The sequence below is a fragment of the Recurvomyces mirabilis genome, assembly GCF_035927965.1.
Source record: "Recurvomyces mirabilis strain CCFEE 5264 chromosome Unknown scaffold_5, whole genome shotgun sequence".
Classification (NCBI taxonomy): Eukaryota; Fungi; Ascomycota; class Dothideomycetes; order Mycosphaerellales; family Teratosphaeriaceae; genus Recurvomyces; species Recurvomyces mirabilis.
In genome coordinates, this window is record NW_027041939.1 from 259,135 (window position 1) to 287,117 (window position 27,983).

The window sequence follows — 27,983 nt, forward strand, 5'->3', positions numbered from 1 at the left end:
ATGTCATTCGCGAGACGGTGCGTTGGCCTTGCTTTCTTGCATGATTGGGTATGCTAACATACGACCAGCGACCTTCTCCAGCGTCACTATACGGTTCATGGACGGGATCAAAATCAGGACCCTATACCAGCAGCCAATGGCATGATCCCTAAGTCCGCTGGCCGGACACCGATTGCTTGCAGCAACTGTGCCAAGACCAAGACGAAGTGTGATAAGAAGTTCCCATGTTCGAGGTGCGCTGGACGAAACTTGAGATGTACGCTACGGCCGACCCGACGATCGACGAAAAATGCCCAGCGCATGGGTGTCCCTCCAGAAGGCGCAGTAGCGATCCCGCCGTATACCGATCAGTTGGGACCTCAAGGTGTTATGGGAGAACAGGCTCCGACCACTAGTCCACCCCAGCAACAGCAAATCCTCAAACCAGCAAGTCCAAAGGAAGGAATGGCCACTATCTCCAAAGACGACATGCCTCCTCCTCTCAACCTCCCTGTCGTCGACGGTCCACCTCCTCAAGTCTTTGAGCATCCGACGAGTGGGCCGACACCAGTGTTAAACGACATGTCTCCACCTATGCAGACGCCAAGTGCTTTCGTGCACCAGACGCCAGTCGCGTCCTTCGATCTGAGAGAAGAGTCGGAACAATCGAGTCCTCGGTTCATGTTGGATTGGAGTCAGATGCACATGCCGATAGCGTTCGACGGCATGGTCCAGCCTAGCATGATTATGCAACAAGGCATGCCATATGAGACCGGTGTCATTCCGGTCGGTGCGAACGGAGAGCCTTTGCTACCCATTATGTCAGATGGCACCGGGCCACTGATCACACCCATCGAAAGTCCGAAGCTTGATCGAAGTTTCCACGACTTGAAGGTGGGTAGCTCCGCAACCTCATACCATCCGCAACGAAGCATGTCGGTTGTGTCCACACCAGAGCGATTTGAGGAGGTATCCGCGATCGTCGCAGCTCAGGATGCCTGGACTGCCTTCCGATGTACGCCGACCATCCCTTCCGCATCTTGTCCAAAGACTGCCCGATTGAATCTGGAGCTACTCGAGTCAACACTACGCAACCATGAAGGATGGAGTACCTGGAGTCCACAGTGGGAGGAGGCCGATTTCGCGGGTGCCGACCATTTGACGGTCATGCAGCTGCACGAAAGCACACGGGACAAACTTCTGGCGATTACCCAGAGCTTCTTGCATAAGGCATTGGAGACTCACCGGGATACCAGCTCTCGCCATACACCACCCGACAGTCACTCGCCTGGCTCTCACAGTGCGACAAACTTTGTACTCCTGCCTCCTGCTCGGGTCCTCGAATTCTTCCTCCGGTCGTACACTAATAGCTTCGAGCGATATTATCCGTTGACGTCTCGCGGTATTCTAGATGCGAATGAGCTTATGCATTGCTACAATGACCGAGCGGCGAGCCTTCTGGTGCTCATGATGATGGCACAAGGAGCAATGAACATTCCGTCGAAGGAGGCTAGATTGCTGACCGGTGGCCTGAACGAAGCTTGTCGGATCTCTCTTTTCGACCTGATCGAGCGCAATGTAATCATGTCTGGTGACGCAATCGTCATGCACTCGGCACTTCTCTTCATTGTTCAGGCGGCCTGGAGTGGGGATAAATGGCAGATGGACATTGCTATGGGCCAGCGTGGGATGTATTTCGCCATGCTTCGACACTCGGGCAGCCTCGATTATCGTTCGCAACAGCAACAGCAAGCTCCAGAACAGCGGCCGAATACTGATCAGCTTTGGAGTGACTGGATTCACAACGAAAGTAAGAGTCGGCTAGTCTACTCGTGGGTCATGGTCGATCAGGACATCTCGCTTTTCCACGACACGCAACCACTCTTCTCGGTGACAGAATTTGCCGCACCTCTGCCGGACGCAGATCGCCTATGGCATGCTAAGAGTGCAGGCGAATGGTCCGCAATCTTCGAGCAGGTACACGAATTCTCTGGTGGCTACTCATCCGTTGGCTCCGGCGCTCGTCCTTTGTCTCTACGAGATCTGTTCAGACACTTCCTCGACGACGAGATGGTCTCGATGGGCATTGAGATGACTCCTCTCCAAATGAGGCTGCTGCTGCATCCTCTGCAATCGTTGGTCTGCCAGTACAGTCAGCTTCTCAGCTGCTTTTCAGATTCTGCATCGAAGCGAAGCGCCAGCCCACGGTCCATGACAGCGTCCTCAACCCGCACACGCCTTGAAGAGGTACAATCGCTCCTCGGGCGATGGTTTGATCTTGCAGAGCGCTACCTCAAGGCCAATCCGGTGTGTCCAATGATGCAGACGAATCTGGTCATCTTCCATCTGATCAGCCTGAATGCTGTGACAAACCTTCCAGAGATTGAGCGACTCGCACGTCGGGAAAATATCGATGGGACGTACCAGCAGCTTGTATGGATGCATAAGCGTTGCATCGCTGACGTCGAGGAGGCTGTATTCCACTGCGGCCAAGTCTTCCGGCTCATTCGATCAATGCCTCGGGGGATTCGGCCGCCTTGGTGGGCGGCAGCCATCTATCGTGTTGGCCTGATCCTGTGGACGGATAGCTTGCTGCGAAAAGACAATCTCACGCCAAACAGTAATGGCATCTTCCCGGTCGCCGGCCCGACCTTCGCCATCGATGCGCTACCGGCGGATCATCCATTGATCGTTCGCTACTTGACCAAGCGCGAAGGTGTGCCGTGCGTGAGCAAGCATGACGGCTCACAGATGCCTATCGACCAGGCATACCCCATGCTTCAGCATTGTATCGAAGTCATTGACGAAGGCGCCGCGTCTCGGTTCTCTGACGGCATTCGGAACAAGCTGGACAGACTGAGCAGAGGCTAAGATCTGGAGGCGTCCGTGGGACTTTTATCACCGTCCATCGATCACGAGTGATTCGACATGATGCTGTACATCAGCTGCCACCACCCATCCGCTCATCCAGCCAATAGCTGTGCCGCGCCACCATCCATCTACTCCGCATCGCGAACTGCCGATTGCATGTGTGTGACACTATACCACAATCTTACCTGGTATTTCTCTTTGACCTTGGCACAGCTAATTTCTGCTTGTTTGGTGAATGTGATTTGGACAATAATGTATGATTTTCGATTCTTCGATACCACAATACTAGGGAGGCTCGGGGTTGGTATACGTCCGGCTTGATGTTCTTGTCGTTTGGTTGGAATGATTGGGTATAGTTGGGATATAGACCAGGATAATGGTAACGATTAGCAATGATGGTCGTCTTCAATACTTATGTAACGCTAAGCACCAAACGATGTTGCCTTAGTCGCAGAACGTTCCTCGCGTTGTTATAGGCAGTTTTGTTGGTCCATATATCCGCAATCCTTCTGGGACGCTACTGCACATCGTGGGCTCTACGCTCACGGGTAATCTCCTCACTATACCATGTGTGGTTGTCTGGTCTTGCCGGACCGGCTGTATATTGTCCGATCTGCCGCACGCCGCCGACTACCCCAAGTCTCGTCGTTTCGTTCTATACTGAGGTAGTGTACAAAGTCCGGAATCCAGAAGCCGCTTGACTGGAAGAGGTATCGGCATACTATCTGTCACCGCACCTAGCCTGGAAATATTGGCAACACCTGATACTGTACGGGAGTGAACAGAGCTTGAGCGGCATCTCAAACCTACAAAGAGGCGCATAGAAGGGCGACAGTCTATCATAGCAGGAGTACAAAATTGTTGCAATTCAAAACGACATGGTCAAGCAATTCACAATTGCCGCTTTGCAAGTCTCGACGACGCTTTTTCAACCGCCAGTCTTTGCGGAAGTGAATGTGGTATCAAATCCAAATGACTACCTCCAGGATGTTCTCCGAGCGTTGAGTGTGAACTGTGCGCAAAGAGTCCAGCCTGTGGGGTGCCTCGTAGTCAGCGGAACCCGAAGCCTGTAAGGCTTATGATCATAAGTGAGATGGACGTCCGACAGAACAGACTTGCTGACCAGAGCTTAGGTCCCGAGTACTCGTCGTCGGATGTGCGAACCAGGAGGCTGAAAGGGTGATAAAACACGAAAGCATCATGGCGCATATGGTTTTGAGAATAACGCGAGTGTCTCACGCTGGCTGTAACTTTCGCTCACCGCAACATCAGGAGCTTCATGCATGGCCTGGATCTGGTTGCCGAGTAGCCTTTGGCAAATCATTGCTGTACGTAACTATCATGGCGCTGCCGGGCAAAGACCTGTATCGTCCTGGATTATTGCCCATTATTGTCAATGCAGCCGTCTGCAGTCTTATGATCCTGAGCGCATGTCGAGCGCATCATCATACTGTACTGTGCGAGGGGCATACATCTCTCCCACTGCCAAAGAGTCCGAGGTACCTCCCACTAAACCTTTTCGAGCCGGCGGACTGAGCGCAACACTGCCCGCAGCACCTAAAAAAAGTTACAGGCGTTGACCTGCAGAATCTCAGGGTCTGGAGAGAGATCAAAGTGTTCCCAACTCGACTTGAGCACAGACAGCTCGCGTCTTCGGCCTTGACATTTCTTCGCGAGGCCTCACCATCTGCTGGTTGTCAAGCACAACCATGGACGCCATGCTTGCTCAGAGCGAGAATGTATGATAGCATGATGTGCGTAAGACTCCAAGGACTAGTTGCAGGTACTCCTGATGAGCTCTCCGCTCCGGCGCCCCACCGAAAGGCAGGTCTCGCGGCCTCGCTCAACACTGCTGCCGAATGGTAAGCATGTATATAGACCGCTCTTTGCCCCGTCATGCACCTTTTTTGCCATTGACATTCTACGGATACCCACACGACACACAAACAGTACATTTTCCACCAAACCACCACCAACATACCAACCACATACACAATGGCTCCCCAAGCAGTTGAGACTTCCCGCCTCGATGGCAAGGTTGCCCTCGTCACTGGCTCCGGCCGTGGTATCGGTGCCGCCATGGCCACTGAGCTCGGCCGCCGCGGTGCAAAGGTCGTCGTCAACTACGCAAACTCCGTTGACGCCGCCAACAAGATCGTCGACGAGATCAAGAAGAATGGCAGCGACGCCATTGCCCTCAAGGCTGATGTCGGCAACGTCGAGGAGACCATCAAGCTCATGGACGACGCGGTTGCACACTTCGGCCAGCTCGACATCGTCTGCTCCAACTCCGGTGTTGTATCTTTCGGCCACATGAAGGATGTGACTGAGGAGGAGTTCGACCGTGTCTTTCGCATCAACACCCGCGGTCAGTTCTTCGTTGCGCGTGAGGCCTACAAGCACTTGTCCGTTGGTGGCCGCATCATCTTGATGGGTTCCATTACCGGCCAGGCCAAGGGTGTGCCAAAGCACGCCATCTACTCCGGCTCCAAGGGCGCCATCGAGACCTTTGTTCGCTGCATGGCCATTGACGCTGGTGACAAGAAGATCACCGTCAACTGCGTCGCTCCAGGTGGTATCAAAACCGACATGTACCACCGTGTCTGCCGCGAGTACATTCCCAACGGTGAGAAGCTCTCCGACGACCAGGTCGACGAGGTATGTCAAACTACTCAAAATCCCTCAAACGTGAACGGATGCTAACGAATACTTTCAGTACGCCGCTACTTGGTCACCAATGAGCCGTGTCGGCCAGCCCATCGACATTGCCCGTGTTGTCTGCTTCCTTGCCTCCCAGGATGGCGAGTGGGTTAATGGCAAGGTCATCGGTATTGACGGTGCAGCATGCATGTAAAAATATGATATATTACGACTTTGGAATGCGCAGCATGGGAGTGCAAGAAGCCTCTAGGAGTATGGGATTAGGACATCGCCATGATTGGGTTAGTGATACATGGCGCAATAGATGTATAATGCTTAGAGAACTTGACGATCGGTTCGTGCAATTGCTCTCGAGCGACTCGATGGAAGCTAGGTATGGGTGGTAAAACATCCACAACATTGATGCCGAAGTACAGTGTTCTGTACCATTTCTGGGTTCTCAGATTGTTCACATATCTCGAACGAGTGCATTATATTTGAGGAATATTTTGTACGGCGCCAGGTGTCTGAGGAAATCCGCTCTGGTCATTCTTCATCGCGCACTGGTTGGAAAGGCAATCTTACCACTATCGATGACGCGTGCTGCCTCTCCGTGGTAGTAATAAGCATGCCGTTATTGCACAGTCTGAACCGCATCTTTCCGCCTTCAGTACTTTGGAGCTCGAAAGTATGCCGCAATAATGATGCTTGACAGCCACACCACTTTGCGCAGCTCAACCAAATGTTGATGCAGAATCATAATCTCAAGTCAATGCAGCCACATGCAGGAACGTACAAGGATCCATGCATTGGATCTCGATGCCTGTGCGGGACGGACGCTAGAGCTTGCCGATGTGAGTGGATGCCACGGAGTTTGTCTTGTGTCAGTGGGTAACGGAGCTTTATGCTTGCTCCGATCAAAGTCATCCACGAGGGTGGATCTTGTTGAAGTTGACGAGATCGATCGTCGATATCATGCCGCTTCTTGTGGCAGGGTCGACCCATGCTACGGTGCATACGCTAGATCTCCCTTGCTTGAACCATCTTGTGCAGCCTTGACCTTGCACATTCTGCTGGTGAGTGGATAGGACCTCGAGCACGCCCAGGCTCACCCATGCACGATGTAATAGTCAATATGAAAAGCCTTGCAATATGTCATCGAGGGGTACCGATTTCCCGGCCTTCAGCCTCCGCTTCTTCGATGGATTATTGGCTTGCTTGTCGTCGTGGTCGGTCGGTAGTATTGCTGCAACACGCCCCGGAGCATTCCGTGACAGACAGACCTTCGCTGAGCTCCCTCCATCTCTGTTGTCGTCATTAAGATCGATAGTCGTTGAACGACAGCCAATGAAGGCTCGAAGTATGCCGCAAGCAGTGGCTACGTACGATAATTCCCAGCAATCTCTTGGGGCAGATACAGCGAATGTACCAAGACTTTCACCCACCTTGACCAGGTCGAGTAGTCTCCCTGAAGGATCATCAATACAGACATGTTGCAAAGCTGGGTAGTACTGCAATCCGCTCAGTGCGTGCTTCGTGATCCTGTCGCCCGGTTGTTGGTGTCTGCTCAATGGCAGGGTGATATGCATGCAAGCAAGCAAAGGGAAAGCGCCATTCAGCTTGACAGCTTCCACCCAGCTATACAGAACTCGTTCCGTGACTGCACTCTCGCGTTGACTACGAATCGCGAGGGAACGAATGTTGCGGAGGCTGGACAACAGGTACAAGTCGTCCTTGTTCAAACCATGACAATCGAGTTTGAGATCCACCAACCATGTTGATTGGCGATCATCCAGGACTTTCAGCACTTCTGGCAGTCGCCGACATTTCGAGCACTTATAGTGCCACTCGAATGTCTCGTTGCCAAACTCGAGCAGTCCAGTGCGTACGAAGACTGACCAAAGGTGTAGACTGACTTTCCCACTCTTCTGTGCAGACTGCCAGAGACGGTTGACAAGCAGAGACGGCATCCCAGTCAATGTGTCAGTACCGAGGCGGTGCAGATTCGCAAGTAACCAGTTCTCTAGCACGACTTTAAGTGGACGAGCTCCCTGGCAGACTCTTTGCTGGCGTCGGACGTGGGATGAACGAACTGGCCCTGCATGCTTTGACTCCTCGTAGGCCTTGGTCAGGCAGTCACATCGCCGCGCCACGGTCTCCTCGAAGACCAGACCACTCTCCTCATCGAAACCCATGGCATCAAACTGGTGTCATCGTCGTCTTGGATCCGATCACCGAGCATGATATATTCGAGATATCACTCAATCTCGTACAATGGTTGCGGGCCAGAAGTTGCGGTGAACGTGACAATCTATCATGCGTGGTCTCCTGGTCTTGGCATCACGGCCCAGCCCGCACTGTTGCAGTTCACCGCACCAGAACGTTCATTCGCGGTCAGCACGTCTATCGATTCAAGCTTTGAGATACATGTGTCTGTGGTGGTGCAACTATGGATCGACCTATGATAGCATCTCACGCATACCGTCCCCTTTCTCGTCACGATTTGTTATTTGCAACACAGTACATGGTACTGCTTGACACCAATCACTTATTACAGCTGATTGAGAGTCTCATCCAGAGCCTTGACCTCAGCCTCACTCTCCCCTGTCCCCCCTGTTGTAAGCCGAGACTGATTGAAGAAGCCCTGCATCAACGGATAATAGCAGAACATGTCATACCCGGCTAAACCTCCAGCGTCCCCAAACTCGTGCCGCCAGTGATTGTGTAGAAGCATTGAGATCTTATCCTCAATGTGAGCATTGGGATGCTCTCGCTTGTAGCTTTCGAAAGCAGCATCATCTATTGACTGACTAGCTTGATTGGCTATTGGCATGATCCCGCTGCCATGATAGAAGGCAAGCTTCGTCCGCTGTGTGATAAAGCTTGGCAAAAGGTCCTTGAAAGCCTCCCGAAGAATCCATCTCTCAACCAGTCCATGTTCTGTACGGTGAATGAGACAGTCTGCTGGGAGTGCAAGTGCCCACTGGACGAGATGGTCGTCCAGAAATGGCACCCGTGCCTCCACAGAATATGCCATGGTTCCGCGATCGAGTCGCTTACACTCTGTCTTTCCAATATTGGCCAACAACGTTCGTCGAGCTTTGTGCAACGAGACAGCATCAATCTCACGCAAGAAGCCGTAGCCAGCGAACAGCTCATCCGCTCCTTCGCCCGAAAGGATAAATTTGACGCCTTCTTCTGCTGCTGCTTTTGCCAGCTTCATGGTCAGCAGACCCTGAAGGACGGTCGGGACGCGGTAGGACTCCGTAACTCGGACAGCCTCCATAATCTCCTGCTGAAGATCGTGGACATCCAGGCCACATTCTAAGACGGATGCCGAAATGCTTTGCGACCAGCCGGGCCGCAGCAATGTCAGGAGAGTGATCGGACCCGATGGTGAATCCTGTGACGTCGGGCCTGTAAAGACAGACCAGTGCCGCGATGATGCTTGAGTCAAGGCCTCCGGAAAGGAAAACGCCAATGCGTATACCTGGATCGGCTTGTAGTTGCTTTTCGACAGACGCCTGTAGGAGAGAGCGTAAAAGTGCGGGTTGAGGCGCCGACATGGGGCCTCTGAAGTCCAAGTTATATCGCTGTAGCTCTTTACGAGTGAGATAGTGACCAGGAGGCACTTCGCGAATGAGTCTTTCGTCTTGCCGAGTCGTCGTCAGGGCTTTGATCTCGGAAGCAAGATACCACGTATCTTCGGTCTGGAGGTAGTACAATGGCTTCACGCCGTGACAGTCCCTGGCAGCTGCCCACTCGTTTCGTTGTTCGTCGAAAATGACGAAAGCAAAAATACCATCCAGTAGAGGCAGACCTTCAAGCCCGAGCTTCTCGTAAACGTCCAAAATTGCCTCGACATCGCTTTAGCTGGTTCGCAAACTCGGTCCGAACTCCTCGCGAAGAGCTGCGTGATTATATATCTCTCCATTGCATACGATGCTCAGGCCAGACGACGGACGAGTCATAGGCTGAGAGCCATCTTCGATACCCATAATACTCAGGCGTTGGATACCAAGTGAGGCGTCGCTCGCAATGTAGATTCCACGCTCGTCCTTCCCACGGTGCACGATAGAGTCCAGCATTTGCTCCAACGCATCGCCATCTGCCTTTCCAAATATTGCTGCTAAACCACACATCTTCGAAGCTCTCAGTGAGGACTTGTGTCAAATGGATGAAAGACCTACTTCGTATGCTGGCTGATATGCTCGGAATCGTCACGTAGGAAGTAAAGTGACTGCTCATGTATGTGTCGCACCCTGTTTGCTACTACCTACGGCAGGACCTGAGCGTTCACTGCTGTTAGCAACGTGGAAGGTCGTGTGGCCTATCAGAGCCATTGTAGGGCTTGGTCCACTCGGACTGATGTTGAGGGTAGTGACCGTGGGTCGTTCTCTTGAGATTGGTAATGGCAGAGGGTGGCCATGCGGGATGATGTGCAACATGCTCGTGGTTGCCAGTCGAGCCGACCGCATGCGGCGCAATACTTGGCTAGCCTCTCTAATTGTCGCGATCGAATAGTGAGTCGAATAGAGTGATGAGTAGGACGATCTAGCTACTCAACTCAACCCTCTTCCCCAATATCGTCCTTGCATCAGTCTCACTAAGCACCTCAAGCCCCAAGCGCTCAAGAGCATGTCTCGCACTCTCGTTATTCATGAACATAAACCTCTCCACTTCAAACAAACCCATCTGCTTTTCGACCTGCCCAGCCGCATCTCCGTTCGCATTATCCCAGGCCGACCCCTCATCATCCTCCTCCCCAGACCTACTGGGCTGTACACGCTGGATCTCTCCCTTCACAGGTAGACCGAGCAATGCCACGCCTTCCAGCAGCCGTCGCATCCCGGATTCCGCTTGTCCAGAGCCGACATAGCGGTCGATATCGGCGCCGATAGCTTGGACGTCTGTCGAAATTTGGGCGGCGCCTGCTGTGGAGAAAGAGTGGCGGACTAGGACATTATCCCAAATATATGATTGGATTGTATGACAGACTTGTCGAGTCATGCGTCGCAAGGCGACTTTGCCAACTGCTCTGCTCAGGAAGCCAAGATACTCGGTCAGTAGACGTAGCAGTGGGTCTAGCTCGGCTGAGACTGAGCCTCCTGCTACACCAGATGACAGCGAAGCCCAGGAAGCAAGCCGTCCGTATGATTTCAGTGCTTCTCGGATATTGTACGCAAGCGTGTCCACGATAATGTTCTCGCTGCGGACACGAAGACGATGGTAGGCAGCAGCCGTCTCGTCGAAAAGTGCGCCTTGCCCCTCGCCGTCACTGTCATCTTCCCCAACGGCCAAACTTGTCTTTTGCTGGATCTCCTCTAGACCACCAAGCTTACTGCTAATCTCATCGCGGTTCTTCGCACGATCTTGCAGCTGGTCGTATAACTCGAGGAAGAAGACATCATCGCTCCAGTCTCGCATAGCACGCTCGAGATACTCTGCTGAGCCAAAGACACGACACAACCTATCCAGACCCTTTACTCCTTGTAGGTCAGCTTGCTCGTCGCGCGACATGCCATGCATTGTACGTCCGACAGAAGATGTCATGGCGATGTAGGCCTCAAGACTGGCGTTTAATCGCTGATGAAACATGTCGAAGATGGCAATCTGCACATCGATCAAGAATCGCAGCTTCTGGCTGAAGCTCGATAGTGGCTTGTATCGATCGGTCACAGTCTCGAGAAGATCATTGACGTTGATAGCCATCTTTGTGGGTTTGGTGTCGTTGCTTGCAACAGAGTCGTAGTCCAGCTCACCAGCTTCAGGCGCCTGAACAATGGCCTCATACCGCGTGAGAGCGAAATCTCGCTCCGCGTCTAGCCAAGTCTGGAAATAGCCACATGTGTCGAGCACGTAGTAAGCAAGACCTCGCCAGGGGATGGTGGGCGACAGAGGTTTGTATGAGAACTCGTCTAGTAGCGTCGTGTCGAATGCTATCAGTTCATGCACAAGATGACTGAGCAGTTGAGACTGATCGCCCATCTGATTGATCATGCTCGAGAGCTTGCGTTGTAGCATTGGTAAGAGTGCAGTGATAAGTGCTGAGGTACCATCCATATAGGCAGGAGTGAACGCCAGGTCTGTGCTTCGGAAGTGCTTCAGCAGAAGCGGCTGTATGGCATTTTGTACGAAGTCCTCATACTTCGTAATACTTTCAATGACGTGTCGTAGGAAGTATTCGGGCTTATCGAGGCGGTTAGTGTCTTTATTGGCGGTGTAGAAGTGATAGCTGAAGCGCTGCTCTAGCGGCTGAACCATGACCTGGAGTGGCAGCAATGCAGGTGGGTCGTACATCGCCGTCTTCTCTCCCTTCGACTGTTCGAGCTGCTCCAATTCAGGTTGCTGTAATCTCAATAGCCTCCCAATATTGTTCTGCCACTCCTTCTCCAGAGCCAACGGTACTGTTTCTAACAAGGTCTTCGGCCAGTCCATCTTCTTCAGAGTGCTTTCAAGATCAGCCGCAAACGAATCACGTATGGTCTGTCGCAGGCTCTCCACTTGCTGGGCTATGTGATTAAGCAGATGTGGCGCTGCGCCCTCTGCAGCCTCCTGCAATGGCCCTAGACTGGCAACAAGCCGTTGAAGCCTGCGATATGGCTCCAGCGCAGCCTCGTCCGACTTCCCAAGTTGTGCTACACATTCACTCCTCAGTCTATCGGCTTCCTGCAGCAGTTCGAGGTACCCAGCGGCGACATCCAGTTTCCTCAATCTCTCCATGCTCGCCTGGAAGGTGTGTACGGCTTCATCGCTAGTCTCGGACTGTGTCACGATGAGTAGCCGGCGGTCTATATCGTGCTGCTCCTGCTCAAAAACTTCTGCCCTCGCTTGTACTGTCTGAACATGCTTCGCGATTTCCGATTCTGTTTGGCCGTGGTCCTCTCTGGCCTCATCGAGCTGTCGCTGCAGCAATTGCTGTTGATTTTTGACATTGTCCAGCAAGGTATCAAGACTCTCCAAATCAGCGAACGACTGCAACCGATCGTCCAGGTAGTCCTGCACACGAATATCCATCGTTGCAAGACGATCTTGTCGTCTAACATCCAGTGTGCCAACTTGTTTTATATTCCGGAACGTTGCTTTATACCCAAGTTCCCAGTACGGTTTAGCCTCCGCACTGACATCACTGCTCTGCTCGCGTGGCAATGGAGTTTTGGCGACGCGACATGTTTAACATCACCCCTCGACAAACATCATATCACACTCGACACATCGCAAACATGCATACTGTGCATGATCAGCCCTGAGAAAGTAAGTTACCATTGTGCTGCAAAGCACGAAACATTCCTGGCTACAGTATTACTGGCTTTGGGATTGGCGAAGAGGCAACTGGTATACGAGGTGGTGGCATCGTGTGTCTTTGGTAAGTTTGGTAAGATACTTCTCACAGCAATAAGCAACCAGGCAAGACAAAAGGTAGCTATCGCACCCTCGAACGCGTTCCTCGTCTTCAACACGGCGAGCAGCGCAAGGTCTGCGTACCTAAGACGCCGACGTTACACAAACCGAAGAAGCTTTCCAATCCACGTGCGGCACCTCGAAAAGTCACAATCGGACCTCAGTTTGATTGCAAAGGTGGGTGGCCTTTAAGTACCGTCAACGAAGCCTTTATCACGCGAGCTTCTTGTCACAGACAGCAACCCGGCTGTGTCTAATTACACAGCAGAACTTTGGTTTCTGTTGTCAAACCCACCACTTCTGACACCACAATAACAATTGTCACACAAGTCTGCACAGCGATAGCCTTCTCATCATGGAAGTCTTCGTCCGCAACGTGCCCAGCCAGGCTACTGACAAGGACCTGCAACGAGCGTTCGTCGGCCCGCTTGGTGAGTGCGGCACACAGGATTTTCACGTCGACAAGATCCGCGACAAACCTTTGGCGGTTCTCACATTACTCGACAAGAGTTGCGGGCAACAGTTTTTGCACATCTATGGAGTTCCGCAGAACTCTCGTCACAATGTCCGAAGCACAAAGTCGGTGAGATGCAGTGGACGCCCTCTCATATGCGCACTCAGCCGCAACGCGCCACACGACTATGCAATCCAATCGTTGGCGTACGAAGCAGCTCGCAAGCCATCCAATGCACTGGTCCCGCTGGACGCGTCCAATGCCCTGGTCCCGCTGAACGCGTCCAATGCCCTGGTTCCGCTGAACTTATCTAATGCCCTTGTCCCCATCAATGCTCTAGTCCCCGCAACTACACAAACCGAGAATCGCACATCACGACGTTTTGCGACACGCGAATTGCAATGTGGTCAATGGGGCTACGAGGGCGACAGACTCGTCTTCACTACACACTACAAGCGCACGACTAACGGCAGTATCACATTCGGCAGCAAGGAAGCCATCTTGCTGCTTGGTGATACCAACGCACAGCATGTCCGAATCGATCTCAGCTATCACCACTGCGATAGTGTCATCACAGGCAGCACGAACGATCCCACGATCTGCATCATGCTACGCAGTTCCCCAAAGTTCTACGATGTTCATGGTCAAGATGTCCTCACTACTGGGCTAGCTGCCCTGGTAATCGGCAATACTGTGGCAAGACAAAAGGACATTCGGAAGACAAGGCTATCCAGTATTGACGACAACCATCGCAAAATCGCGGGCGTTGCCCTCGTCTATCGCATCACTCTGGCTAGCCGTCATGAAATCACAACGAACAGGTCCCTGCTATCCAGGAGCCGCCATCTAATATCCGTCATCTCGATGCCAACGAAGGTGCATTTTCCGCAAGAGACATGGGCCCGGAGTAAGGAGCGGCTCGATCTTGAGCTCGCAGACATGGGACGATTTGGAAACATGCCTTTCAAAGTGCGCTTTCAGCTAGATGGGCTCGCGCGAAATGGCCGACTGTCTCCACGAACCATTCTGGATCTCTTACCTCGGGTGAAAACTCTGCTCGACAGGTACAGCACGGGCGCTGTACTCACAGCGCTGATGAAACTGCACAAGAACATGCCAAATGCGGGTCCAGGTACCGACGCCGAGGACTTGTCTGTCGAAGGTCTGACATACATGCTGATGCAATATGCCATGGCGTACGACCCTCAAGCACCGGACAACGTGTATGAGCTTACAAAACGACATGCCCACGTCGAGCTCATTCACAGAGTCGTGATCACACCAGCGGGTGCATACCTCGAAGGGCCAGGACCTGAGCCGACGAACCGTGTCTTGCGTCAATATGCAGGCCAGACAGACAACTTCCTGCGGATCATTTTCCAGGATGAGGATGGTGGAAACGTACACTACGATCCACGAGCTTCGAATACGCTTATATTCCACAAGCGGTTCAAAGGTATCTTGGACGGCACGTTCAATATCGCTGGCCTTGGTTTCTCGTTCCTAGGTTTCTCCCACTCTAGCATGCGCAACCAGTCATGTTAGTTCATGGCGCCGTTGTGGGATCGAGATGCGCTTCGACTACTGTACGCCCCGCAAGTCATCAAGAGGCTGGGCGACTTCTCCAACATCCGCACACCTGCCGGTGTGCAGCGAGGATAAGCCAATGCTTTACCGACACGGCAGCCTCCATTGAGATAGATGATGCTGAGATCTTTCACCTTGCAATAATAGAGCGCAATGGTCGCGACTTTTCCGATGGAGTCGGCACGATTTCACAGGCGCTGCTTAGTGATATATGGCAAGTCTACGGCACGAGACGTCAACTCAAGCCGACCATTCTGCAGATTCGCTTCCGTGGGGCCAAGGGAGTCGTCGCACTCGACTCACGCCTGCAAGGCCGACAACTTTGCCTGCGCTCGAACATGGAGAAGTTCAGCGGCTCCACGTCGCGCACACTGGAGATCTGTGGTGCTGCCTTCAAGCCATTGCCTATGGTGCTGAACCGTCAATTTGTCAAGATCCTTGAGGACCTCGGGGTTCCCACAGACTCTTTCCTTAAGCTGCAAAGACACGCCGTGGATAGACTTAGATGCAGACTCAATAACGTCATCAACACGGCTGGTCTGATGGATGAGATTGAGACCACGCGCGCAGCACGTATCTCTGAGCTCATCACACGGCTAGACGAGATTGGTGTGGACTTTCGTGCAGATGCTTTCCTGTACAGCATTGTGGAGATGGCTGTGATGACGAAGATGCGAGACATGTAAGTTGATTGACTCAGAATAAGTTGAGGAACGTTCACTGACATTTTCTCCAGCAAGTATCGTGGTCGTACACCAGTGGAGCAAGGTACCACCCTTTATGGCATCATGGATGAGACCGGAGTTCTGGAGGAAGGCGAGATCTATGTGGCTATGGAAGCCGGCCCTGGCGGAGGTCGCCACACTATTGTTCGCAAAAGAATCGTAGTCACGCGCTCGCCGGCAATGCATTCAGGCGATGTGCAGCTCGTCAATGCTGTGGAAGTTCCCGGCACATCGCCACTTAAAGATCTGAGGAACGTCGTGGTCTTCAGCAGCAAAGGGCAACGCGATCTCCCCAGCCAGCTGAGCGGCGGCGACCTTGACGGCGACCTCTACAACGTCATTTGGGATCCTCGACTGATGCCAGAATTTGCCGTTGCGCCAGCCGACTATCCAAAAGTCGCACCGTTTGAGCTCAACCGCCAGGTCACCAGCAAAGACATGAGCGATCACTTCATCCGCTTCATGGAGACTGACCAGCTAGGTATGTTGTGCAACGTACACATGCAGCTGGCTGATCAGTTTGACCAGGGCACATTCAGTGCGGAGTGTATAGAGCTTGCAGGCATGGCGAGCACTGCCGTGGACTACTCGAAGACTGGTATTCCTGTCAACATGAAAGAATGCCCGAAGCACAACCACTATCGTCCAGACTTCATGTCACCATCACCTCGTTTCATCGTCTCTGGAGAAGGCTATCTGGACCTCGAAGAAGACGACCAGGACGATGACGATGCTTTCGAAGGTCTCGACAGCGAGCGCAGACCTTATCAATATTATGAGAGTCAGAAGGCCCTCCGCCTTTTGTACCGCAATATCGATGAGCGCAAATTCCTCGTCGGCATGCAGCAGAACCAGAGACTGCTCATTGGCAATGCACCTAGCGTGCCGATGCTCGAACGAGTGCTTGAGTATGTCATTCATTGGGGAGCTTAGTACGGCTTGCAGTATCAAAATTATATGGCGTTGGCCCGTAACATCCGTAGCACCTTCGAGGAGAATCTGCTCGACATCATGTATGCCGAGTGCCCAACGACAGTAGGCTGCCTCTCCGAGATGGAAGTCTTCTCCGGCAGCATGTAAGTGCGACAGGATGGAACTTTGTGTGATGAATCGTCGGATTCATGCTAATGTTTCTTCTAGTCTCGGTCGCCAAGGTGGTGCACAAGGTAAGCCCCTGCGTGAGCTGAGTAAGAACATGAGGGAGCGCTTCGAGCCTGTCGTTGACTATGCTGTCAAGCGCATCATTTATGGTGATGGAACGATCAAGACGATTACAGATCTGGACGATTTGTACGATGTGCCGGCGGAACGTGAGCTGGAGGCTTTGCCGCGTGCGATCGCTTGCTTCAAGGTGGCTGTTGAGGAGGCTGGGTGGGTGGATAGGCAGGCAGGTGAGATGAAGAGTTTTGCGTATGTGGCTATGCGAGTCTGCTTGCAGGAGCTGCAGCGTTGGCGCATCACGACAATGGGTGCCTTCAGCATGCCTAGGATCGATGGTTAGACGAAGGACGCTGGGACATGCTATCGGGAGTGCGAAGGCTTTCGGGACTGTGCTCAGGCTTGTTGCTACATGGCGCTGGAACGCCTTGCCAGCGGAGTGCACGAGGAGACTGGATAGATGGAACGGTTTCTGCGAGCACTGGTCAACGTGATGTGACCTTGTGGAGGGATCGGTACTGCTAGTCAATTTCTGTCTACACACAGGTGTAGAAATCCACAAGCGGACTGTCATGCTGATATGTTGCGGGTGCCTTCATCACGACATCTAGAGCGCGATCTCATGCTAATCATTTAATCTCGTACCTCGCGCTGCATTTCCCCGTCATCATCCAAAGAACGCCCGCACAGTCTGCTGCGTCTCTGGTGGCAGATTGGCCAGCAATTGGTTCGCGTCCAGCCCGGCCGTCTGCACAAGCTTGTGTGCCGCCTGCACGATCCTCTGTGCCATGTTGCCTTGCAATGTCTCCGCCTCCAGAGCCTGTGCGACGAACGTGAAGCAGCGCGCCGCTTGGGACATCACTGCCGGATTCTCACTGAATTGAACAATTAGCAAAGTCACACGGTAGGGAGGAGTAGCAGAGCAGACTCACCTCTCGATCAACTCCGCCAGGAAGGAATAAGCATAGGGCGCAGCCTCTTCGTCATTGACAACAGGCAGTGTATCCACCCAACCCGCAACAACTCCCTGCCAATCTCCAACCTTACCCGCATTGAAGTGTAATACCTTAGCGATACTCGCACAAGCATTCTCAGTAGCGAAAGCGTCGTCATCGCTCCTCGCGCCTGGTCTCCGCGTGACTTCAAATAGCATAGGCAGACACCCTGCAGCGAAATCTGCCCATGCATCGCCACCCTTATGTGCAGCTACACCGACACCATAGCATGCCGCTTGACGATTGGCTGGTGCCGAGTCCCGGAGGCCGGAGAGCAGGGGCTGCACGATATGGGCTTGATAGTGCCAGGATGCCGGACCGCAGAATTCGAGGACATCGTCGAGGATACAGAGGGCCCATTGCCTTTGTGTCTCATCTGTCGGATTCGAGACGAAGAGGTCGTAGTAATTCAGTAACCGCTCCCAGTGCGGCAGAAAAGATTGACCCTGGTGCTTGAAGACGGTGTGGAAAGCTTTGTTCATGTCGGAAAGTAGAGTCTGGTCGTCCTCGATAGCGAACTGTGTCTCTTCATCCGCTTCCTCGCCATCCTCCCGCTCCGCAGCTTCCTCTGAGCGCTCCTTGAACCTCGTCTGGAAGTCCTTGAGCACGGTTTCCGCAGATGTGATGAACAGGCCCATGTTCCCGTTTGATAGGCAGTCTTTGCCAGACACCTCGACAGACTCGTAGAAGCATTGATACATTTCCGCGAGTGTTTCGATAGCCGGTTCGGTCTCAAGGACTTCTAGGATCTTCACGATAGTCCCCTTCCACAGGGTCTGATATTGATCCGACTGAACGCCGTAAGCGACCTTGTACGAGTTCAGAAGCTGTGGCACAGCCTTCGCCGATGCTACTCGTACCGGGTCGTGGAAGAAGAACGCCAGACCGGGAATCGCGACTTTCTCCATGATTTCCATCACATACGGCGCAAAGCCTTGCTCGAGATTTTGCGCATAAACTGTGATGAGCTCAACGGCCATGAATTTGTCGTCCAGCGTGCTAGTCTTGATTCCGATATACTTGCCCTTGAGGGGCACAAGTTCCCATCCTTCTTCCTCCTGTATTTGAGCCACATTTTCGTCATCCTCGAGCAACTGAATGTCAGCTTTAGCTTCCGCGAGCTTAAGTAGGGGTGGCATGACAGCCTGTAAGTATGGTACGAAGTCCTGCCCAAGTACTCTGCACATTCGGCCCCAGCAGTGCAGCAAATAGCTCTCTTGCGGATCGTCCTCGTCGACAATGCCAGCTTGGACGTTGCCGAGGACGTTGACCAGCGTGATGGCGTCTTGGCCCATGCGATCTTTGCCGACTGCCAGCGCAATCAGAGTGGCGCACTCCATGGCCTTAGCACGGAGTAATCGCAATTCTCGCTCATTCGGCTGCTGCAAGACATTGAACAGGAGCGGCATGAGCTGACCATACCATTTACCGAAAGTGCTTTCCGCCGAGTCTGCCACCGTGGCAATAGTTGACAATGCCTGCTCTTGCACAAAGCGCTTCGGACTTTGCAGCAATTGCATCAAGTTCTCCAGTAATGTGTCGAGATACGGCTCCAGGATCTCTTTCTCCGCCTCTTCACAGAAATTGACGAGCGCCGCGGCGGCATGTGACTGTACCCGCGGCTCAGACGCAGCCAACACTGGGATCAGTGCTGGCAAGACAACTTGATGGTACTTCGCCTGCATGGTGCCCTTGAAATCCGTGCTCATCTGACCAAGAGCGTTGCAGCCGGCCCACCTGACTCGAGGGTGTGCATCTCGTAGCGCCGGCAAGACAAGGTCTAGCACCTTATCAAGCTCACCCTCCATCAGCTCTCGGCAGCCCTCGGATATCGCTGATATGGCCATGAGTGCTGCATGTCGGTCCTTCCACGATCCGGATGTAATCATTCGAGGTAGCCAGTTAAAGGTCGGTGGTAATATTATGGCGCCACCGAGCTTGTTCGCCAGTCGATCCATGGTCTGCTCGCCAGCAACATGGTTCGAGTCGCTCTCGTCGAAGTCTGCATCGTCCTGGCCGTTCCACTCTGACGCATCATCGTCCTCGGCACCAACATCCGTCATCAGCGACAGACATTGTGTCACCATCTCGGTCGTGTACTTGGGCTCCTTCTTGCACATAGTCGGGTTGTAGTCGGCGAACGTGGCCATCAACTCCAGAGCATTCTGCCTCGCTTGGTCTTCCAACTCCTTGTCCTGTATGATGCTGATACAGAGCGTGACTAAATCACTAAAGACATTCTTGAACATCTTCGACGCCGCCTCGGCCAGCTCAATAACAGTAATGAGAGCTTTACTGAGCTGATCCGAATCCTGTGACTCCTTCAACGGCAAGACAGTGTTCAACACGTCCGGGATAAGCGCATAGTACTTTTGCTGCGACTTCTTCTGCAACGACACGAAGAAAGCCGAAAAGGCAGCCATCGTCGCCAAGCGCACATCCACAGAATCATCCTTGATGCCTCGCTGAAAGACACTGAGCACAATATCCTCATGCTGTTTCTCGATGATACCCGGTGTCGTCTCCAATATCCTGAATGCCGACTCACGCACTTTTGCATCTAGGGACTGACTTGCTTGGAACAACGCGTTCAGCAGCTCCGGCCACGTGTCTCGTGATCCATCCTCACCCAGCACTTGCTCGTCCGCGTACTGTCGCGCGACCTCGGCGATGGCGTCGGCGACTTTATTCCGTACGAATGACTGCTGCTCGTTGGTGAGGCAGTATAAGAGCTTCGTTCGGATCTCGCTACGCTGAGCAGCGTTCAACTGCAGGAAGATCTCCTTCTGCTGTCCCGCCTGATCCTTGGCCGTTCGCGTGGATATCCGTCGGAACAATACAGCCGAGAATGATCGTGTCTGTCACGGCATGTCAGATCTCTTCACCTCACCTTCTCCACAAGCCTCATTCACTCACGCCATCATCCTGCGAACCCTGCATCTGTTCCGCCAGCCCCATGAGGAGCATCCCCGGCTGCTTGTTCACCCATCCTGTATTGAGCTGCTCTTCTGACGAGGCGCGGACGGTATTGTCGGTCGATTGTAGGCCTTGTAGTAACTGCACAAGGGCAGAGTGCACCTCTGCTGGCAGCACGCTCATATTATTGTCGCGTTGTTTGTGGGGAAGGCAGCTTGCAGTAAAAGTATACACTACCACTCTCGACCAAGGTTTTCGCTATGCTGTGACCATAGGAAGAGGCCGAATTTTCCACGTGAGTGTGTGAGGGTCGTCTCCGGGTAAAGATTGTACTGTAATCCGTCTTCAGTCGTTCGTGTTGGATGGTAGTAGTGTGGATATGCGAAAGCGTCTCCCCTCCAAAGCAGGGCCGGAACTTTTTAGCATCGAAATCAGGGTCTTTTGTTTTGTGGCGTTGTGGCGTCTCGTGGTTGTGGAGCGCGTCTGCGTCTTCAATCTGCGTCTTCAATCTGCTCTTTCCTGTTTGGGCGTGGGAAAGCATTCACTTATGAAACCAGTCCAATGACGTGACAAGATGTCGACTGTCTTTCATCTATCTACCGACTATCTCGACACACCATCCTCATTCTGCGACTGGGCCAACCCCTCCTCAATTTTCCTCTCTATCCTCTCCGCTCTCTTATCCTTACGCAACCGCCTCATCCATCTATCCCCTTCCTTCAGACCCTCCACCTTCATTCTCAACCCCGAATAATTGACAGGCGACTCACTACCTCTGAACACACAAAGATCATAGACTAGCCCACCAGCCATTGCACCACAAATCGTGGCGCACCACGGCCCCCAAATCCACCAATTGTTGCTTGCCGTGAATAATGATCTTGGGTATCCGACCGCGACAGCGACGAGTCTTGGACCGAAGTCTCGAGCAGGATTCATACAAGCTTTTGTGCTCCAGCTTCCGACCATAGTGCAGGTTGTGATGACCAGTCCGATGATGAAGGCGTGCATGCCGGCGCCAGGAGGAGCATTACCCGAGTCTCCCAAGGCCATAATCGTGCAGCCCAGTACTGCCGTGATAAGGAACTCTGTGAAGAAAGCACTGGCAGCTGAGATCCAAGGTTGTGGCTGGGTGTACATATATATGCCCGTTGCTTCTGGTGAAAGTCCCTGGCCAAGGTGGAGAATGTTATCGCGATAGATGGCCAACGCCAGCAGAGCTCCAGTGAAGGCGCCCACGACTTCAGCGAGAATGTACACGGGTATCCGTTTGGCCGGGAATCCTCGGAAAGCGGATAGCATAATAACCAGAGCTGGGTTCAGAAAACCTCCAGACCCACCACCACTAACATAGATCCCGATCATAGCTCCAAACCCCCACGCCCAGTACACACTCTGAATACTCGCATTCTGCTGTCCAGACGTGATGTAGGTCAACTCCGTGCTCACACCAATAAACACCATGATGGTCGTCCCCAGCCACTCAGCAAAGACACGACGGTACTTCATTCGGATCCGTGCCCATGCATTGTAAGGCCGCTTGTTGGGATCTGGCTCCTCGAAGAAGTCGTCCGCCAAGTCGCCTATGGGCTGATTGTTCGGTGCGAAGCCGTCGAGTCGTCTTCTCGCGAGTGTTGAGGCACCTGATGGAGGAGGTGTCTTAGGGGAAGTGTCGAAGTCTTGCTCATCGACGGCTACCGTTGCATCCGAGTCATCCCGTTGAGTCCGATGCGTTTGCTGAGTAGCAGCGGTGCGTTGTCGTTGCAATTCATCGTGTTGATCCTCCGCAGCTGGAACTTGCGGCGCGGCTTCGTTCTCGCCCTTCTCGATGTCCTTACCGTACCAAGTTCCCTCTGGCTTTCGATCCTGGCATTTCGCTGGCTTCTGGAAGCGGACTTTGTGGGGGAAGGTGCCGCTCAAGCTGAATTCTTCGTTCCGTTTGTCTTGAAGCCATGGATTAGCGTCGTGGTAGCCATCCTCGTAGTATGTGTTGTATGGATCATGGTAAGGTTCCTGTCGCATGTTTGGTCCAGCAAAGCTCAGTGTGTCGCCACGGCTGGCATTTGTTTCTCTTGAAGCCGGTCCGTCTAAGCGGAGACTTTTGGTCACGTTCAACGTGCTTGCTGTTCGTGCCGTATCAGAACGACCAGGTCGCGGTCTGTCGTCTCCCATTGGTAGTTGCGAGGGCAGTGGTCTTCCGAGACCAGGTTCAAACGTGATGCTGGGCTGATTTACAATTGTACGGTCAGGGAGAACTGAGCAACTCAGATCATGGAAGAACTCTGCCTCGTGTGCTGAATCACAAGCCGTATTGCTGCCGCTCGAGACTGGTTGTGAGATACGCGAAGAATAAGCCTACCTTATACGTTACTGTCTGAAGTGGCCAATCGAGGCGGCCTGAGTCAACTGATGCCATAGTGAAGACACAGTATATGCTAGCACCCCAACGAGCATCGACAACCCACTAGACTGATTGACTCCGCGGCCATACATATCGGACGATGCTCTGCAAGATCTGGCACTGTCGTGTGGATGATAGTAGAGTGACAGCATAGCAAGACGTGAAGTGGAGTTGAAAGACGGTGACAACTCGGCGGAAGAAGTCTTTCGGCAAGCCGAGCATCATACTTCAAAGGGCCGAGATCCACGTCGTGGATGCTGGCGGACGAAGCGTGCTGTTGACGAGAACCTTCGTGATGAGTCGGTGGTCTTGAAGGAGCGAGAACATTCTTCCGTGTGCTCCTCGAACTGTGAGTCCATGATCTGGCGTATCAAAACATGTCTCCATAAGAAGCCAAATCGAGCCGAGGAGAAAGCAAACAAGTTCAGATGATGGAGGACGCTTCGATACATGACATTATCCTTTCAATAATACTATATACATCACTGACAATTCTCACACTTCATCCTGCTTACACCTGCCTCCCACCACGGATCTCCTTGAGGCGGCGATTGAGTCTAATCTCCTCAAGCCTCTCTTCGATATCCTTCTCCTCGTCATGGTGGTGATGCGAGCTACCAAGCTCATTTCCACGCGACAAGCTGCTGTGTTCATTCCCGCGCGACGTGCTACCGTACTCATTCCCTCGCGACGAGCTCCCATTGTCTGTGTTGGTGTTGCTGGAGCCCATGCCAAGCTTGTTCTTGATGGTCGAAGCGACTCCGCCGCTGGATGACGAATTCTTCTCATCGTACTTGTCGTCCCTCACGTTGTCGCGGTCATGCTGTCTCCTCTCGTATTCACCGGCGCCCAGTGCGCCCGTACCCGCGACCGCAGCATCTCTGCCGTAGTGGTGATCTTTGTTGCCGGAGCCAAGACCCGTGTTACCAGAGCTGTACTGGTCATGGCGGCTCTCACCCGAGTTGTACATGTCGGGATAGGAGCTGGGTTGTGGGAGCTGATCACGACCACTAGAAGAGTGCTCGTTGTGATGCTTGCTACCAAGATGGTGCCCAGTCTCGTCACGGTCTCGATGCTTATGCTCCTCGTACGCACCGGCGGTGCCGAGTGCTCCTGCACCTACTGCTGCATCCCTGCCGTAGTGATGATCACGGCCAGTGCCCGTGGTGTTTGAGAGACCAGAGCTACCGTAGTTGTCTCCGCCAGTGACGCGAGAGCTATCTTGTCCATGATGATGCTTTCGCTCCGCCTCATAAGCTCCAGTACCAAGTGCACCAGCACCTGCCACTCCTGCTGCGTCCCTACCAAGATGGTGGTCACGATGGCCTTCATTCTCACCTACGCCACCAACCTTTTGACCACCAGCAGTGGGAATCGCGCTCGGGTTTTGGAGGTTGTAATCCCCACCAGTGTGATCGTTTCCGCTTGAGCTCACGGAGTTTGTCACACCACCGTGACGCGATCTGTCAACGTCGTCTGTGGATGCACGCCCTGGAATTCCGTAGTCATTGGTGGAAGTGCCATAGCCGGTGTTTGAACCGCCAGATGAAGCATGGTACATGGCATTCTGGCCCTTAGTGCTGTGTGGGTCCACGGCTTCGACTGGATGGGTCTTGTATCCACCTGAAGTCGCGCTTGATCCGTAGCCATCGTTGTCTACATTGGTAGAGCCGCTGCCATATCCGCTGCCCATGGTGCTGCTCGAGTACTGACCAGGCTGGCCAAGCGCGGTACCGGTCATGCCTGTTTGAACAGGGTGGCGTAGTTCTTGAGCTCTGCTACCGGTAGTTGAGCTGCCCGTGGTCGAACTGCCATATTGCTGGCCAGATGTCCCGCTGGTAGAGGAGTTGTAGAGACCTGAGGCCGCACCAGCTCCTGTGCCAGAAGTTGCACCAGTGCCGGTCAAGCCAGAACCTGATGTGCCATAGCCTGAAGAGGATGTCTGACCAGGGAGGGTGCTGCTACCAGAAGTTCCATGGCCATGCGTTCCCGCTTGATGCTCCAGACTCTTGCGCTCATTGCTGCTGTACAATGGCTTGTCGGTTGTATTGCCGTGCTTGTCTGTTGTGTTACCATGCTTATTGCCGCCAAGCTTGTCTTCAATTTTGTCGAGGATACCCATGATGGTGAGTGTGGTTGTGTCGAAATCTGACGTTGGAAAGTATTTGGTTTGAAAGTGAAATGAACTACTTACCTGGGATGCGCTTGCAGGATTATATGTACAGGAACACCAGCATGTGCAACTCGACGTCATAGACTGTTCCAAGGCCGAATAAACGCCTTGTAGGTCACATGCATACAGGACTGGTCAGCCATTGTCTCATCGCCCATCATCTTTCCGAGAATGCCAACCTCGTGCCCTGTTGTTAGCGGATAGAGTTCCTGGTTTTAAGCTGTCAGATGGCGGGGCACGATCGCCGTGCGTCACGTTTCCACTAAATTTCCTTGATTGGTCACAAGTGTGAAGGCACAGCCACAGCGCCACAATCAGCGCCACAGAGATCATCGCTCGACCATTGATGGAAACAGGTATCGAAGTCTAAACCAGATCGCAGAATCGTGGGTTTGCCCAAGGCCGTCACGGCCAAGCCTTGAATGACTGGTGTACTCACACAGTATGGGCACAGCCGTGCTCTTTACGGCTTGCGGGAGCCCTGTGAACGACAGACCAAGGCCATTGAGGACTTTTGGGGGAGAAATCCTTCAAGGATCAGCTGGGCAATTTGCAGATTGGGCCCCTTCTCCGATCATGTCAGCAGCTTACTCTGAAGTGGCGTCCTCATTCGAGAGCTCGTGCGAAAGTGCCGTCGTATCTCTCGCCAGTGCTATAGCCTCTCTCCTGCCTCTTTCGACATTAACGAGACACATGATCGGTATCGGCAGCCCAATCAGTACAGCGAGAAAGAAGAACGCCGGTCTGATATCTCCCGTAGCATTTGTAATAGCACCCACTATCGCCGGCCCAAAGATCGAGCTCCCTTTGTCGGTGATAGCGTATAGAGCATAAAATGCAGCCTCGCTGCCAGGAGGTATCAGCTCGCCGAATAGAGATCGACAATAGCTGGATAGACCTCCCAAGACCAAGCCGTAGACGGCACCCAGAGGATACATCTCCCATGGCTGCTGCAGGCCGAAGGAGCCAAAACGCTGTATGGCTGGTATATAGCCAAGCAGGCCATAGAGCGGTATAAGTTCAAACAGGCATATGCAGATCAGGATAGTCTGGCTTGGCTTCAGCTCCATCATCCGGCTTACCGTGGACCACGTAAAGGCACCTGCGATGCCGGACAAGGTGACAATCACGTTGATGAACGCCAGTGCCGAGCCTTCCATGCGAAGTGTTGTTTTTGCGAACAGTATCGCTGTGCCAGACACCGTGGCTATGCCGTCTGAGATCATGAACCATGCTGCTAGAAATAGCATGACGTCCTTGAGTCTTCGAGCTCGAATGACCGTCTTACCCAGGTTGACCCAGGAATAGCCAATGTAGCTCGCCCATGATCGAGGTTTGCCATCTTTGCCTGCAGACAGTGGTGGGCCTGGACGTGGTCTCAGCCAAAGTGCTGCTGGGAATGTAAAGACCAGCCACCAGCCTCCTATAAAGAAGAGTACAAGCCGCAGGGAAAAAAGTGTCTGGTGTGTAGCCATGAGAATGAAGATCGATATAATCTGTACGAGAACCGCGGCGGTGTAGCCAATGCCCACTCCATACGACGAGATCTTAGTGGAGAGCTGAGAGTTTGCTGAAGCTGCAGCATATGAAGCTGAGAATGGTGCGGTATGCTCGCCTGGCAATAGTCCTTCTGTGGGGTCTGTGCTGCCATCGGGCATAAGAGAATTGGGTGAAGTTTGATCATTCGGTAGTTGCTACACATATGTCAAAAGGCTGCAAAAGTCATCGAGATACTCGAACGGTGGCGGATACTCAAAATTTTGAGTACTTGGACTGGTGGAGAGAAACGCGGTATGCTTGTGTGGAAATCTGAATGATTGAAAAGTGACTACTGACCTCATCGTACTCATCAAGCAATCTTGCTCCAGCCTCATCACCAGGAGTCTCCAGACGATAGTGTCTGACAAGCAACGGCAGGAAGGAGTTCAAGGTCACGAAACTCGCACCGAAGCACACGTTGCCGATGATAGCCCATAAGCTGCCAAGCAGGTACACAGTAGGCGTGACCAGGATGAAAAGCATCGTTACAACCGAGCCAACGATTGCGAAGGTGATAAGTAGCGTCTTGCGGAATCGTCCATGATCCGCAGCACCAGACATAGTGATGACGACCAGAGCTTGGATCAGGACACTGATGCTGAAAGTGTACATTGCGAAGCTGGCAGTATTGACCTCATGACCGAGCAATTGGATGACACACTGATGGCCATGTTCCTTGTTGGCATTGAATCCACGCAGAGACATAGACGGGCCTTCTGGACCAAGAGGGTTCCGTGGCGATCGACATGGTTGACTGTGGTCATCAGCTAAGACCGCAGTGGAAGAGGCTCGTGCGAGTTCTTCCAATGTGATGGGAATGAAGGCTCCAAGACCGCAGACGACGAAGACCTCAGCGGCAAAGCTATACGCATAAAATCCTGCCAGTTCCTTACGTGAGGTGGGTCGCGTGTCTTCTCCAGGATAAGCAGGTTGTCGTGGGCCTGTCACAGCGTTATCGTCGTGGTTGAGAGACCTCATACTGCTGGTCTGGGAAGATGAGATGGATCGCTCATCGTCTGCGTCATTCGTGTCGCTGCGTGAGGAGTGTGATGATGGATCCGATGAGGTGTGGTCTGTGGAGAAGACGTGCGGTTGTACAGGATGAAGCTCGTGTCGAGGCACCATGCTGGATCCTAACCAATCG

General features: G+C 53.0%; 9 protein-coding genes across 9 annotated transcripts; 3 read left to right on the forward strand and 6 right to left on the reverse strand.

Moving 5' to 3' along the window:
- Positions 1-2,850, forward strand: LTS14_002415 (uncharacterized protein; the record flags this gene model as incomplete). Its single annotated transcript, XM_064835121.1, has 2 exons — positions 1-17; positions 69-2,850. The coding sequence occupies 2 exons, from the start codon at positions 1-3 to the stop codon at positions 2,848-2,850; spliced, it is 2,799 nt and encodes a 932-aa protein (XP_064697056.1).
- Positions 2,851-4,845: 1,995 nt separating this feature from the next.
- On the forward strand, positions 4,846-5,704 carry LTS14_002416 (uncharacterized protein; the record flags this gene model as incomplete). Its single annotated transcript, XM_064835122.1, has 2 exons — positions 4,846-5,508; positions 5,567-5,704. The coding sequence occupies 2 exons, from the start codon at positions 4,846-4,848 to the stop codon at positions 5,702-5,704; spliced, it is 801 nt and encodes a 266-aa protein (XP_064697057.1).
- A 2,337-nt stretch (positions 5,705-8,041) lies between these two features.
- On the reverse strand, positions 8,042-9,632 carry LTS14_002417 (uncharacterized protein; the record flags this gene model as incomplete). Its single annotated transcript, XM_064835123.1, has 3 exons — positions 8,042-8,907; positions 8,981-9,347; positions 9,432-9,632. The coding sequence occupies 3 exons, from the start codon at positions 9,630-9,632 to the stop codon at positions 8,042-8,044; spliced, it is 1,434 nt and encodes a 477-aa protein (XP_064697058.1).
- Positions 9,633-10,044: 412 nt separating this feature from the next.
- Positions 10,045-12,507, reverse strand: LTS14_002418 (uncharacterized protein; the record flags this gene model as incomplete). The annotated part of the gene is made up of 1 exon (XM_064835124.1): positions 10,045-12,507. One exon carries the CDS (start codon positions 12,505-12,507, stop codon positions 10,045-10,047), a length of 2,463 nt encoding a protein of 820 aa, XP_064697059.1.
- A 739-nt stretch (positions 12,508-13,246) lies between these two features.
- LTS14_002419 (uncharacterized protein) lies at positions 13,247-17,158 on the forward strand (the record flags this gene model as incomplete). Its single annotated transcript, XM_064835125.1, has 5 exons — positions 13,247-14,885; positions 15,047-15,614; positions 15,669-16,565; positions 16,641-16,733; positions 16,798-17,158. The coding sequence occupies 5 exons, from the start codon at positions 13,247-13,249 to the stop codon at positions 17,156-17,158; spliced, it is 3,558 nt and encodes a 1,185-aa protein (XP_064697060.1).
- A 324-nt stretch (positions 17,159-17,482) lies between these two features.
- On the reverse strand, positions 17,483-20,909 carry PSE1 (importin subunit beta-3; the record flags this gene model as incomplete). The annotated part of the gene is made up of 3 exons (XM_064835126.1): positions 17,483-17,690; positions 17,748-20,668; positions 20,727-20,909. 3 exons carry the CDS (start codon positions 20,907-20,909, stop codon positions 17,483-17,485), a joined length of 3,312 nt encoding a protein of 1,103 aa, XP_064697061.1.
- A 420-nt stretch (positions 20,910-21,329) lies between these two features.
- Positions 21,330-22,748, reverse strand: LTS14_002421 (uncharacterized protein; the record flags this gene model as incomplete). Its single annotated transcript, XM_064835127.1, has 1 exon — positions 21,330-22,748. One exon carries the CDS (start codon positions 22,746-22,748, stop codon positions 21,330-21,332), a length of 1,419 nt encoding a protein of 472 aa, XP_064697062.1.
- An 890-nt stretch (positions 22,749-23,638) lies between these two features.
- Positions 23,639-25,249, reverse strand: LTS14_002422 (uncharacterized protein; the record flags this gene model as incomplete). Its single annotated transcript, XM_064835128.1, has 1 exon — positions 23,639-25,249. The coding sequence occupies one exon, from the start codon at positions 25,247-25,249 to the stop codon at positions 23,639-23,641; it is 1,611 nt and encodes a 536-aa protein (XP_064697063.1).
- Positions 25,250-25,887: 638 nt separating this feature from the next.
- Positions 25,888-27,964, reverse strand: ATG22 (Autophagy protein 22; the record flags this gene model as incomplete). The annotated part of the gene is made up of 2 exons (XM_064835129.1): positions 25,888-26,994; positions 27,137-27,964. 2 exons carry the CDS (start codon positions 27,962-27,964, stop codon positions 25,888-25,890), a joined length of 1,935 nt encoding a protein of 644 aa, XP_064697064.1.
- Positions 27,965-27,983: the final 19 nt, after the last annotated feature.